General features: G+C 44.5%; 1 protein-coding gene across 1 annotated transcript in view; it reads right to left on the bottom strand.

Annotated features, from left to right (window-relative positions):
* The window catches only part of LOC139274608 (uncharacterized), a 128,067-nt gene that overhangs the window by 27,557 nt on the left and 85,157 nt on the right, over window positions 1-15,353 (bottom strand). The window contains 4 exon segments of the mRNA XM_070891285.1: window positions 4,430-4,592; window positions 6,172-6,297; window positions 6,386-6,534; window positions 6,626-6,671. Coding sequence (XP_070747386.1) covers window positions 4,430-4,592; window positions 6,172-6,297; window positions 6,386-6,534; window positions 6,626-6,671 — 484 coding nt within the window.

The following is a 15,353-nucleotide window of genomic DNA, read 5'->3' as shown; positions in this document are numbered from 1 at the left end:
CAGGATCTAGAGACAGTTGAATCAGGGTGAATTAATGGGGGGGTCGTCAGCTCAAGTGGCAGAACTGGTAGCCCTCACCTGGGCACTGGAATTATTGAAAATATGATTGTTAATATCTATACGGACAGTAGATATGCATTTGGGGTAGTACACGATTATATGACAGCATGCGGGAGAAGGGGTGTTTGCGATGGATAAAGACATAACTTACTAAATACCAGTTGATATCAGCTGTGAAAAAGATATTGGTTTAATTGGAAAAAAAAGAATTTGAAGAGGTAAAAAACACTCTCCATTGATAATGATTTTAAATTATTAAAATTAAGTCAGTGCCACTGGGGTCTGAGACGAACAGATAAGTATTGAGAAACTACACCAGGACACTTCTGAGGAGGAAATAGGTATGTGGACAAAGCAGGGCGCAACGCAAGGGAAGGATAACGTTTGGAGATGAAACAACAAGGTAATGGCGCCTGAATGCATATAGAATACCTTATTGGAGTTGCATCATGGCCTGTCTCATTCAGGATGAGAGGTCATAACTGGGAGTCTTGGGAGAGATTGGTGGTGGAAAGGGATGGGGAGAGATATTGCCAAATATTGCCATCGATGCTTTACGTGCGCACAATATAATCCAGGCAGGCCCATTAAAATTAAAATGGGACACCAGCCCCGTCCACGGAGGCCATGGGAACACGTACAAATTGATTTCACAGGTCCTTTGCCCCCATCCCATGGAAAAAGATATTGCCTAGTGATTATAGATCAATTTACCCGGTGGGTGGAAGCTTTCCCTACACGTGATTGCACTGCCTCAACAGTGGCAAGGATATTCTGACCAAGGCACCCACTTCACTGGAAAAATTGTAAAAACAATATGCCAGCTGATGGGCATAAAACAAAATTTCCACATCCCCTACCACCCGCAGAGTTCTGGGATGGTAGAGCGCATGAACCATACTCTTAAGAACGCCCTGGCAAAGGCCATGAAAACATCAGGAAAAACGTGGACAGAAGCATTACCCATTATATTGATGAAGTTAAGAGCCACGACAAACCGGACAACCGGATTAACCCCTTATGAACTAATGACAGGAAGGGCGATGCAATTACCAGAGAACATCATAACAGGGGGGGGCGCCGATGTAGGCCCATTAAAAGACAAAATAAAATGGTATGTTTTGGAACTAAGTACTCAATTAAAAGGGATGCGTAAATTAGTTAGGGACAATCAGGAAGAAAGAGACGCGGAAGCAGAGCTTACAAAGCTCCCTGAAGTCCCGTTGGCAGGAAGTCGCGTTATGGTAAGGGTCCGCCCGGAAAAACCGGGGTTTGCCCCAAAAATGGATAGGACCGTATGAGGTTATAATCAGCAGGGACACTTGTGCCTGCATCGATGTTAAAGGGAACGGACAATGGAAGCATCGGACCCAGCTTACGGTTTTTGAACCAGCCGTTTAGCACACGTATTAGTTGTTGTTGTTTGTCTATTTACAGATTGACAGCGAGAGATTCTTCAAGCAAGCCATACGGCCATTTTGCTTTTGACTATTTGTTAATTATAGAGTAATAAGATGAAACTATATATTGCGATCGGTGCGATTATCATAGTTCGTGTTAGGTCTGGCCTGATAGCTAGACCGAAACGAGAGTTACATGTGAATACCTTTTTGTACATGTCTTATGTTTATGCGCAAAATGAGAACTTTTCTAGTTGCTGGGTATGTTCGCACATCCCCATACATAGCAAAGGAGGCATCCCTTTGAGGTCAATCTCCCTTAACATTTCGGAAGTAGCAGAGTGGGTAATGCGACAAAACGGTACAGGAGAAGTAAATGATACTTGGAACCAGAGTGGGGATAAAGAAACGTGGAGATCGGGGGGTTACCTTTTGGATGCATTGACGGATGGTACCAACCGGAAGAGGGTTTGAAGAATCAGACAAGTAGCCAGGACTGGGACCCTAAGATTAGGTGACGACGGGGGCTGAGAGAGAGATTGGGATCGAATCTAACAGCATACAATGGCACTTATTTTGTGTGCGGGCATAAGGCCTACCCCTGGTTGCCTCAGAACTGAAGGGGGTTCTGTTATTTGGGATATGTGGTCCCCTTTTGTCCGACGGGTACGTACTTTAGTAGAAGTACAGACACCAGGTCGACTAAGACGAGATCTTACCCCGGTAGAGAGGCTATTTTGGGTCATGATGCTCCCATTCGGGATAGGACGCACCATGGATGAATTACGTAACCTAGAGAGGGTACTGGAACAGATAGTTAATGACACTGCTGAAGCAATGGAGGGCATAACGGCTGAAATGGTAGCCATACGCACAATGTACCTTAATTGGAGCTGAATGTTGCACTTACATTCCCGATAATTCAGAAAACATAACCAACCTCGCTGTTATCCACAACATCAGGAGGATCTGGCTGGTTTGACTGGCTGTTAGGGGGATCCTGGGGGTCCTATCTTATGCATGGAGTAATTATTCTGGTTGTAATAATAATTACTTGCTGTCTGATTATCGGGTGTTTTAATATCTGCTGTAAAGTTATGATGGCTCGACTGAGACAAGTAGCCAGTGTAATCGCCGAAGAAGAAGAAGCACACCTGATGGAAATACCTGAAGACACCAAGGATGAAGAAACAGACGACGTTGACACCGACCACTATCTTTGAAGGGTAGCCTAGAGCTACAGGCAAGGTGGACATACGGAACATCAGGGAAGTAACATACCCCAAAGGATGAATATATGACAATATGATACGATCATTGTGGTCATCTGGATTTCGTGAACATCATCCAGGACCAAAAGGGAGAATATTGTTGGAGCGGATTTTTGGACATATACTTGACTAGTATACGGGACCAAACATTTGTTTTTATTTTCCCCTTTAATCAATTTTGTAAGGGACAATACTGATGCATTATGTTTTATATAAAAAACACAGTTAGACTTCAAGGTATGCTGGCCTTGAGTTATGGAGATAGGAAAGTGAGATAATGAATGACTGGAGAGATAATTAAGTGGGATGTTTGTCTATACTGGTGCCAAAGAGTCTGCCCTTGTTTATAATGTGCTGTCACAATGCAGGCTGGTTTATATAAAAAAAACTCAGCCTTGGATGAAAAGCTTTGTCTCCGATGTGATGTAAAGTGACGTAATTTGTAAGATAAAAGAACCTCACTGGAGATACCAAATTGAGTCGTGGTTCAGAGACAGGGGTCTCTAACACTTCTCCCAAAGCTTTGTCTCCGATTTAATAAACCTCTCTTTATATATTATACAGTCTCGGAAATATTTTTCCACAACATTCTGAACTCCAATTAGTCCAGGCCCAACCTAATCAACCTATCCTCATAAGTCAACTCCCTCATCTCCGGAATCAACCTAGTGAACCTTCTCTAAACAGCCTCCACTGCAAGTATATCCTTCCTTAAATACGGAAACCAAAACTATACGCAGTACTCCAGGTGTGGCCTCACTAATATTCTGTACAGTTGTAGCAGGACTTCTCTGCTTTTATATTCTATCCCCCTTGCAATAAAGGCCAACATCCCATTTGCTTTCCTGATTACTGCTGTACCTGCATGCTAACTTTTTGCGTTTCATGCACAAGGACCCCCAGGTCTCTCTGTACTGCAACACTTTGTAATTTTTCTCCACTTAAATCATAAATTGCCTTTCTATTATTTCTGCCAAAGTGAATAACCTCACATTTTCTCACATTATACTCCATCTGCCAAATTTTTGCCCATTCACTTAGCTTGTCTAATATTCCTTTGCAGATACTTTGTGTCCTCACAATTTGCTTTCCACCCATCTTTGTATCATCAGCAAACTTGGCTACATTACACTCGGTCCATTCATCCAAGTCATTAATATAGATTGTAAATAGTTGAGGACCAAGCACCAATCCCTGCGGCATCTCACTAGTTACTGTTTGCCAACCAGAAAATGACCCATTTATCCCGACTCTCTGTTTTCTGTTAGTTAGCCAATCCTCTATCCATGCTAATATATTACCCCAAACCCTGTGAGCTTTTATCGTGTGCAGTAACCTCTTATATGGCACCTTATCGAATGTCTTCTGGAAGGAAATCCAAATACACCACATCCACTGGTTCCCTTTTATCCACCCTGCTCATTACATCCTCAAAGAACTCCAGCAAATTTGTCAAACATGATTTCCCTTTCATAAAACCATGCTGACTCTGCTTGATTGAATCATGCTTTTCCAAATGTCCCGCTACTGCTTCTTTAATAATGGACCCTCGCATTTTCCCAATGACAGATGTTAGGCTAACTGGTCTATAGTTTACTGCTTTTTGTCTGGATGATGGGCAGGAACTGCACACAAATATTTAAGTTTCTATATTATAATGTATGTATATATTGCCTGATGATCACAATGTTTAACATACCATATATAGCCTTAATCCCTCTAACATCGTCGTCTGGGAGACGAAACCCGTTGGTATTGACATATGAATAGAAGGGAAACATCAAAGCAGATCTCTCCTTTGAGTGACTCAGTCCTAGAGTATATCCAAATTCATGGGCCGCAACAAGGAACAAATTGACTCCTGTGAAGATGATCATGTAACACAAATTGTTTAAACTTTGAAGAAACCACAGGTAAGAAACAGCTTGTTAAAATAAAATAATCAAGCATATCCATCTTAATAAATTCTACATGTGCTGATTTAAATTATTTTGCATTTCATGCTTGAATTAAAATTGTAAAAACGCTTACATCTTGTGACTTCTTCATGTATATTTTGTAGATTGAGATTGAATGAAACAATCATCATCATAGGCAGTCCCTCGGGATCGAGGAAGACTTGCTTCCACTCTTAGAGTTCTTAGGTGGCTGTACAGTCCAATACGGGAACCACATTTTCTGTCACAGGTGGGACAGATAGTCGTTGAGGGAAAGGGTGGGAGCCTGGTTTGCCGCATGCTCTTTCCGCTGCCTGCGCTTGATTTCTGCCTGCTCTCGGTGACGATACTCGAGGAGCTCAGCGCCCTCCTGAAATCACTTCCTCCCACTTAGGGCGGTCTATGGCCAAGGACTCCCAGGTGTCAGTGGGGTTGTCGCACTTTATCAGGGAGGCTTTGAGGGTGTCCTTGTAACGTTTCCTCTGCCCGCCTTTGGCTCGTTTGCCGTGGACGAGTTCTGAGTAGAGCGCCTGCTTTGGGAGTCTCGTGTCTGGCATGTGAACTACGTGGCCTGCCCAGCGGAGCTGATCAAGTGTGGTCAGTGCTTTAATGCTGGGGATGTTGGCCTGGACGAGGACGCTAATGTTTGTGCGTCTGTCCTCCCAGTGGATTTGCAGGATCTTGCGGAGACATCGCTGGTGGTATTTCTCCAGCGACTTGAGGTGTCTACTTTACATGGTCCACGTCTCTGAGCCATACAGGAGGGCAGGTATTACTATGGCCCTGTAGACCATGAGCTTGGTGACAGTTTTGAGGGACTGATCTTCAAACACTCTTTTCCTCAGATGGCCGAAGGCTGCACTGGCGCACTGGAGGCGGTGTTGAATCTCATCATCGATGCCTGCTCTTGTTGATAGGAGGCTCCCGAGATCGGGGAAGTGGTCCACGTTGTCCAGGGCCACGCCATGGATCTTGATGTTTGGGGGGCAGTGCTGTGCAGTGAGGACAGGCTGGTGTAGGACCTTTGTCTTACTAATGTTTAGCGTAAAGCCCATGCTTTCATACTCCTCGGTAAATACGCCGACTATGTCCTGGAGTTCAGCCTCTGTGTGCACAGACGCAGGCATCGTCCGCGAATTGTAGCTCAACAACAGAGGTTGGAGTGGTCTAGGACCTGGCCTGGAGACGGCAAAGGTTGAACAGCTTCCCACTGGTTCTGTAGTTTAGCTACATTCCAGAGGGGAGCTTATCAACTGTGAGGTGGAACATGGCAGTGAGGAAGATTGAGAAGAGGGTTGGGGCAATGACGCTGCCCTGCTTGACCCCGGTCCGGACATGAATTGGGTCAGTGATGGGTACATTGGTAAGGATCACGGCTTGCATGTTGTCGTGGAGCAGGCAGAGTATGGTGAATGAAACAATAGGACAGCGACAGAAAACCAGCTACCAGTTCAACCTTTTCAAAGTTCCATTTGATGACTACAACATTTGGAAGTTCCTTACCATCTCTTGACAACGTTCACCTTTCATCGTCATCAAAGCGAGTATTGCCGCCGATGTTCAGTTCGGGAGCAAAAGCGTGAGTCAAAACCCCACCCTGTCCATCAAATGGGCTAAAGTCGCCGTGACCTAGCAATACAGAATGGTAAACGGGACATAGAAAATAAAAGAACACCAAATCATTCCACCAGGACATAATCAGAATTGTTGAACTTACTGGACCTTGTAAACAATATCATGATATCAGCTTCTCCACAGTAGAGTCTGACAAAGTTCAGGGGAGTGATATCGCTCCAGACTTTAAAGGCCAAGGGAATAGCAGTATCCAATTCTCGTTTCTTCAGGTCCGGCGTGTAGTTTACAATTCTGTTGGGGAAGAAGGAAGTGAATAAATAATTACTTTTTATTTGACTCTTCTTTGTATGAAGGTTAATGCCCACCCAGCCAGCATCTGTACCTGTAAGTGATTCTGTTACGGCGCCACCGAGGTTGCCCTGGAAATCATGGCCAGGAAATTCCGATGTCCCAGGTCTGTATGAAGTTTCTATGGACCCGGGAAGGCATCGAAAAAGCCGATTTTCAGCGCTGAAAACCGGCTTTTCTGATCTGTCAAGTTTCTGGCTTGACAGATCATCTGTATCTCGGGAGTGAGGACACTTGCAGGGCAAGATTTCCGATATTTACGAATATCTTGCCCTACAAATGTCCTTTAAAATCTTGCGTCTGAAAAAGCAGGCATGGAGCCTACTTTTACAGGCGCAAGTGTTTAAAAATACACAAAAACATTTTAAAATAAAGTTATAAAAACACATTTTATTGTTAAAAACCCTCCCCACTATGGTAAGTTTATTTTAAGGCTTAATTTAAAAAACTTTTAAAAAACTCGGGAAATTTTTTTTTTTATAACAACTTTAATTTAAATGAATGTTAAATATGTAGTTTATTTTCTATTTTTTTATTGTGTTATGGGTGTTTGGGTGGGGCGGGGGTGCGGGGGGGGGGGGTTCTCATTCATAGTAATAGGAATTCCGAACTTACTGAACACCTATCACTATGAATGAGAATCTATACTACACCTGATTGGCTGCTGTCTCCAGATCCCGGCCTGTGCACGTCCGCCCCGTGCACGCACTGCGACGCGCAGTCGCGAGTGACCTCAGGCTCGGAAATTCGAACGGGCGCAGTAGCAACAGGTAAGTGCGCATCTTTTTTCTCTTTTTCCATCGTTTGCCCGCAGGAAGAGCTCGACCGGAATTTAAGGGCCTAATTTTTGACTACATCAAAGGAAAATGTAATAGATAAGACTGCATGATGTATTTCATTCTAAATCCTTTGAAAACAGAATATTAATGTAAACAGTTGTAGTTGTTTACTCCAAAACTACTTCCCTTAAACAAGACTTCCTGATCTAACTGTCCTTAAAGCCATTGAAGAAAATCCTTACCAACTGTTATAGTTTCATAATATGGCTAATGGATTCTCTACCTATGATTTAGTACCCTCAAGTTAAACTTTATAACAAATGCTTATTTCTTGACAACCATGGCTCAGTTGGCAGCGAAGGGAAAAACGGGAAGGCTTCTCTTCCCATGAGCGGGCCCTTTGATATAAAGAGTTTACGTCGTCCCAACCCGTGTAGCAGCCCTCGAAGTATTAGACGGATGGCAAGGTATAAGGTATAACGATCTTTAATTACGGACGTCCGGGAACACTTCTTATCACAGCCGCCTGTGAGTGGAGATGTTCCTTGAATAGCAAAATTGTACATCATTTATACATTTCATAGATCCCTTTGTTCCCCCCCCCCCCCCCCCCCCCCGCCCCCGGCCTACTGTATGACCTCCCTCGATCTTTAATTGGGTTACCTTATTAGTAATATTTTGGATTGACAGACCAAGATCTCAAGGCAATCTTTAGACCTTAACTGGGATGACCTCATTGGGTTAGAATTTGCTGATCGTACGTAGCGCTTAAAAGTCCATTTAGAATCTTTTCACAGAGTCTTATCTTGTCGGACTGGACATACCTTAATGTTATCTGGTGTTTTGGTACATCAGCATTGAATCAGAGGCCTCTGGGTCCTTGGTGCTAGAATATGTTAGAATGTAAGGTCAGTCACAGACCTTCTGCCCCTTTTGCTGAGCCAATGTAGAAGCCGGCACTTTAAACCTTATTTTGCTTATACCCCTAATGCCAATTTTCTCTTACAATTCCCCCCTTTGGCCCTTGGCTATAAGTCAAGTAGGGCATATTCCCCCAAAACTACTTCTCTGTGGTCAAGTTCCAGATATATCCGTTCGCTGGGTGGCCATCTCCCAAACTTCAGGACCTCCTGTGACTTCTCCCACAGGGCTATATAAGGTAAGTCCTTCCTGCAGGACTGTTTAAATTTTCATCCCTTATTGCCTTAATCATAGTGCGTGCCCTAGCATGTCATTTGCCCTGTTTAATTCGTGCACAATTTAACCTTACCAGTACCATCAGGATCAGGCCCTGTATTACTACATGTACATGTGAGATAATCCTTATCTATGGGTGGATCTGAATATTAAGTCCAATGTTCCACAATTTTGAGTGCCAAGGCTTGTCGGCCAGCATTGTGTTAGTGTCTCTTTGTAGGTTGTCTATTTCTTCATCAGTCGGATATACTGCCGTCTTTGCTTGTAATTGTAATTGTTCCTCACTTAATTCGGGTATCTGTTTTTCTTGCAGTTCCCATGCCGCCTCCTTGTACCGTTCTCGGAGGGTGTCCGTGACCGTTCCGTGGATAATTTCCGTTGTCTTGGGATGTATGTGGTATCCATTTATTTTTCCCATGGGCCTGAAACAAAAGTTAGGGTTGGTGATGACACAGGGGGTGACTCCTCCTCTGGTCTTAATCGTCAGGTTGGCTGCTCCTGTGCTCACGCACCAAATCTCCATTCCCTTGTGGAGCAGCGATTGTTTTGGAATCGCGTTCGAGAGGAGTGATACTCAGCATGCATCCGCTTGTTCGGTGGAATCCGCAATCATCATCCGTCATTCTTAGCGTACCTCAACATAAAACCACTTGGTTATTTTTAGAGCAGTCGTTTATGTCAAGGCTTTTGGTACTATTGTTAATTTTTATCATCTGTCTGGAGGGTTGATGGTAACGCAACCGTGCTTGGGTTCTTACTTCACCGATATTGTCGGTTTGGTATAAGGAGTCTCCCTTTGTTACGTTATACTGTGGTATTGATAACACGAATCCGATCATATTCACATGTCCAGTAACACATCTAAATTTTGGCACCCATGCGTGACTATTTTTCCGTACCTCGTACGTGTTGTTCACGTTTTTGTCTCGAGTCCAATTATTAAATATGCCGTTTGGGATCCACTCTGGTATGTACCCATTCTGGAGTTGCTCCAGGTTATGTTGTACCTCACTCAGTATCCAGGCCCCATACCCAGAGCAAACTATCTCAGCTTGTAATCGTTTACTTAGGTTGTTCCCCATTTATAGATCAAATTTATGGTCTTGGCATAGAAACAGAGAAACATAGAAAATAGGTGCAGATTCAATAAGATCATGGCTGTTCATTTCCTCAGTACCCCTTTCCTGCTTTCTCTCCATACCCCTTGATCCCTTTAGCTGTAAGGGCCATATCTAACACCCTCTTGAATATATCCAATGACTGGCATCAACAACTCTCTGCGGTAGGGAATTCCACAGGCTAACAACTCTCTGAGTGAAGAAGTTTCTCCTCATCTCAGTCCTAAATGGCCTACCCCTTATTCTAAGACTGTGTCCCCTGGTTCTGGACTTCCTCAACATCAGGAACATTCTTCCCGCATCTAACCTGTCCAGTCCCGTCAGAATCTTATGCGTTTCTATGAGATCCCCTCTCATGCTTCTAAACTCCAGTGTATAAAGGCCCAGTTGATCCAGTCTCTCCTCATATGTCAATCCAGCCATCCCTGGAATCAGCCTGGTGAATCTTCGCTGCACTCCCTCAATAGCAAGAACGTCCTTCCTCAGATTAGGAGACCAAAACTGAACACAATATTCCAGGTGAGGCCTCACCAAGGCCCTGTACAACTGCAGTAAGACCTCCCTGTTCCTATACTCAAATCCCCTAGCTATGAAGGCCAATATGCCATTTGCCTTCTTTACCGCCTGCTGTACCTGCATGCCAACTTTCAATGACTGATGAACCATGACACCAGGTCTCATTGCACATCCCCTTTTCCTAATCTGCCGCCATTCAGATAATATTCTGCCTTCATGTTTTTGCCCCCAAAGTGGATAACCTCTCATTTATCCACATTATACTGCATCTGCCATGCATTTGCCCACTCACCTAACCTGTCCAAATCACCCTGCAGCCTCTTAGCGTCCTCCTCACAGCTCACACCACCACCCAGTTTAGTGTCATCTGCAAACTTGGAGATATTATACTGAATTCCTTCATCCAAATCATTAATGTATATTGTAAAGAACTGGGGTCCCAGCATTGAGCCCTGCGGCACTCCACTAGTCACTGCCTCCCATTCCGAAAAGGACCTGTTTATCCCAACTCTCTGCTTCCTGTCTGCCGACCAATTCTCCATCTACGCCAGTACATTACCCCCAATACCATGTGCTTTGATTTTGCACATCAATCTCTTATGTGGGACCTTGTCAAAGGCATTTTGAAAGTCCAAATACACCACATCCACTGGTTCTCCCTTGTCCATTCTACTAGTTACATCCTCAAAAAATTCCAGAAGATTTGTCAAGCATGATTTCCCTTTCATAAATCCATGCTGACTTGGACCGATCTTGTCACTGCTTTCCAAATGCGCTGCTATTTCATCCTTAATAATTGATTCCAACATTTTCCCTACTACTGATGTCAGGCTAACCGGTCTATAATTACCCGTTTTCTCTCTCTCTCCTTTTTTAAAAAGTGGTGTTACATTACCTACCCTCCAGTCCATAGGAACTGATCCAGAGTCCATGGAATGTTGGAAAATGATCACCAATGCATCCACTATTTCTAGGGCCACTTCCTTAAGTACTCTGGGATGCAGACTATCAGGCCCCGGGGATTTATCAGCTTTCAATCCCATTAATTTCCCCAACACAATTTTCTGCCTAATAAGGATATCCTTCAGTTCCTCCTTCTCACTAGACCCTCGGTCCCCTAGTATATCCAGAAGGTTATTGTGTCTTCCTTCGTGAAGACAGCACCAAAGTATTTGTTCAATTGGTCTGCCATTTCTTTGTTCCCCATTATAAATTCACCTGAATCCGACTGCAAGGGACCTACGTTTGTCTTCACTAATCTTCCTGTAATGTGTGGGCCACTTGTAACAGTTCCCCTTCCGCGTCATCTCCCAACTGCGCTTGTAGGGCTTGGCTATCTATTTCCTTTCCAAATAAACCTCTTAAGATTTGTGTTAAGGTGTTAATCCGGTCCTCTATTGCATACAGGTCTATGGAATTCATCGTCGCAACCCCTGTTGCATAATCCGTGCCTAGTGTTTCCAGTATTCCCCTTTTCATTCGATTTTGTTCTGTTCCCTTTCTGACATTAAATCTCAGGGTAGTGGATTTCGGACCTTCAAGGATTCATTGCGTCAGGTTCTGGTATAGACTTATAGTTTAATTCCCACAGAAGATAGGAAGGATGATATCCGTTAGGTTTATGTCAACCGTAAGTAGTCGCTGATGCACCTCAAAATATATCCTTTTCTTAGATTCCTTTATTACTGGCACCCCTTTGGCTCCAGTCTTTGTGGACAGGCATATGGGTGGGGGCTTGCGTGGTTGTGTTGGCAAGAGATGTTTTCCCCAGGGGCAGCGGTAGGGGGTCTATCTTGGACAAGGATGTCCCAACACTACTGGTCCGTACCCACGCATGGGGAGGCCGGACATATCTTCCAGCTGGTATCCCTTGTCGTGGCCTTCCCGAGAATTGAGTGAAGACGGGCGTGCACCGTATCTGTATCCCCTCCCTACGAGTGCAACTTTCTCGTTCTTCTTCTAACACGAAGCATACTGCGGCCTCATTCACTACTAATGTTATGCCCTTGTTATTGTTCCATCCCACTGTCGGTTGGAATTTCTGTTAAGTTGTGTTATGCCCGTTAGTCCAATTCTACAATTTAAATCTACCGTTGTACCAACTACCACCATTAGGGTTTTTGAATCGGGATCACAGCTAACGTTTTCTGACATCTTATAATATAGGCCTTGAGGGCTGTTACTTTCTTCATCAGTGGATGTTCCGGCTCCAAGGAGGGATAGGATCCTGCAAAACAGAACGTTTTCCGATGGCCATCGGTTGGTTAGGATCCAAATCGTTTCAACTGGGTCCAGTGTTTCCATTTGCCAACACCTCCTATCTCTATGCAAGTGCATGTGTCACGAGCCATAATCACCAGTTGGGATTCGATCCATTTTGGTGAAAATCCGGGATTTATCTTTACCATGACCCCACTCCCTTTTGAGGTATCTGAACCCTTTGTTCCTTCATGTCCCTTTCTAGATCCCTAATAGTTTGTTGGTCTTTGGCTTGTGCTCGTAATTCATGTGATTGTTTACAGAGTTCCATCACGAACCTCCGTATCTTATCCTTGTAGGGCCCTACGTCATCACTTCCAGTAACCAACACTTCTGGCAGCCTCATGGCTCTTTCTGTCATTAATTCAAAGGGGGTCAGTCCAGTAGTCCGGTTAGGGGTAGCTCTTAATTTCATTTGGATTCGTGGTAGTAACTCAACCCACCCCTGTCCGGTCTCCTCGATTGCCTTAGCCAGTGCTGTTTTTAAGGTCCTATTCATTCGCTCTACCAATCCGGAAGACTCAGGGTGGTATGGGGTGTGGAATTTTTGTTTAATCCCTAACAAGGCGCAAACTTGCTTCATAATTTTTCCCGTAAAGTGTGTTCCCTGGTCTGAGTCCAACTGTAATGGCATTCCCCACCTGGGTATTATTTCCCCAGCCAGGATCTTAGCTGCTGTATCAGCGGTGCAGTTTCCAGTGGCGAAGGCTTCTACCCATTTTGTAAATTTGTCTATTATTACCAGACAGTACATTTTTCCCCTTTGGCTAGACAGTGGCCCAGTAAAGTTTATTTGTAAGGCTTCCTCAGGTTCCTTTGGGCGAGTTTGGTGTCCCAGCCAGATATTTATCTTCTTCCCCGGGTTGTGTTTAGCGCATGTTATACATTTCCTACAATGGTTTTCTATGTCTCTACCCATTCATTTCCACCACCAACATTGTGACCTGGAGTTCATCATGCCGGTCCTACCGGTATGGGTGTATCCGTGGTAGAGACTCAATAGGTTCTATTGGATACATTCCGGGGCCACTACATTGTCATTTTTCCTCCAAACTCCATCCGTCTCCCTTTTAGCTCCTTTTTGTTCCCGCCTTTCTGTTTCCTGCGGGGTGGATTCTTCCTGTATCTTGAGTATGTTTACTTCCTCCATTTGGGTAATACATGAGCCAATCGGGGTGTTACTAGTCATATCTAATTTGGCTGCCTATTTAGCAGCTTCGTCTGCCCAGGCATTTCGCTGCTGGTGCCTGTCTGTGATCTTTAGATGCGCTTTAATCACTGCACATTCCTGAGGGAGGAGGGATGCTTCTACCAATTCCTTAACTATCTCTTCATGCCTAATGGGTCACCCTCCCGATGTCACGTACCCCCGCCTCTTCCAAGCAGTCGTATAATCATGTACCACCCCGAAGGTGTAATGGCTATCGGTGTATAAGTTGACCCTTTTCCTTGCTGCTAATTTTAATGCTTCGGTGAGGGCTACCAATTCCGCTACCTGAGCCGATAGGTTTCCCTCTAAGGGTCCCCTTTTCCTGACTTGTCCATTGTTGTCCGCCACTGCCCATCCTGTTCGTGGGGTTTTATCTACATATCGACGGAATCCATCCACATAGAGGTCTATATCTGCCTTTTCAAGTGGGGTTTCGCTAATGTGACTCCCTTCCCCCTCATTTCCCGTGAGACCACACTGGTGTTCTTTACCTTCGGTGATTATCCATCCTGCGGGATTATTCCCGTTGTCCTTTATTATAGTCACGGTGCCATTTGGGTTAAGAGCATCGCTTCCCAATTGGCGCGCTGTGCGTCGGATACGGTTCTTAACCTTTCTGTGTTAAGTAATTCCACGAGGGTATGTGCCGTATGTAAGATAACCTCGTGGAATTACTTAAACATTTCTAAAAATGTCGCGTCCTCTTTATCGGGGTTGTTAGCACTGGAGTGGTCCTCATACTCGAGCCATTTCCGCTCTCCATATTCCCCCCCTATAGTGTCGTTCGGTTTTTGGATTACTTTTAATATCCTGCTGCAATTAGTTCTTATTGGTCCCCAACATTCATCCATCCCATGCTTGAGGTCTAGTATCCGCTGTGCCTTAGTTTGCATCGGGTTTCCCATCGTCATCCAGTTGCCATTTTGCACGGCTTGGGTAGCCCTTTGCCAGTTTACATTACTGGTTTTGGCCTTTATCAGACTGTGTATGTCTCCTAGGGTTAGATTATGTGCATCGAACATTTCCTCAACCTTGTGCCAGAATTTTTTATTTCTGCTATTTGATTTGGGGGTGGGTAAATCTTTTAGCAGTGTCTGTCTGTCTTGCGGGGTGAGGGGAACTTCCTGTATGGTGATGTGACCGGGTTGCTGCCAGTGTGCAGGGATGGTGGTAGTACATACGGGAGCTGCCAGTACATACCTGTCGTATGCCGGGGGCCCTTCCTGGGTCCCGTTATTATCTTGGGGCTCCTCTGCCTGTACCTCTTTCAGGGAGGGGTATATTTGGGGTACTGGTGGGGTTATTTTTGGGTCGGGTGTTGCTGATGCGTACTGTAGGGTTTGTCCGTTCTCCTTTATAGCCTTTCCTAATTCCGTTATTTTAGTTTTTAATTCATGAATCAATTCAGTGTGGGTATCTCTTTCGTTTACCTGTTCCCGGTAACAGGTAAGGATAATTACTTGGGCCATTTCAACCTTGTATTTGGTCTGACTATCCCACCATTTTTTCTGTCTATCGGGGGTATCCGTGGGCCGCCACACTTTCCGTTTCATTTCTTCCATTAATGTTGCATATTTTTTGCCCAGCAAATTTAGTAGAGACCCTTTTGGTCCCCAATTCTATTCTTTCTCCTTTTTTTTGCTGGCCTGGGTTTCTTTTCCCTTGTTGGTTTTATTTGCCTTT

This window comes from Pristiophorus japonicus, chromosome 10, assembly GCF_044704955.1.
Source record: "Pristiophorus japonicus isolate sPriJap1 chromosome 10, sPriJap1.hap1, whole genome shotgun sequence".
Lineage (NCBI taxonomy): Eukaryota > Metazoa > Chordata > Chondrichthyes > Pristiophoridae > Pristiophorus > Pristiophorus japonicus.
Note: the sequence above shows the minus strand (reverse complement) of the source record. Positions and strands in the feature narration are given on the sequence as shown.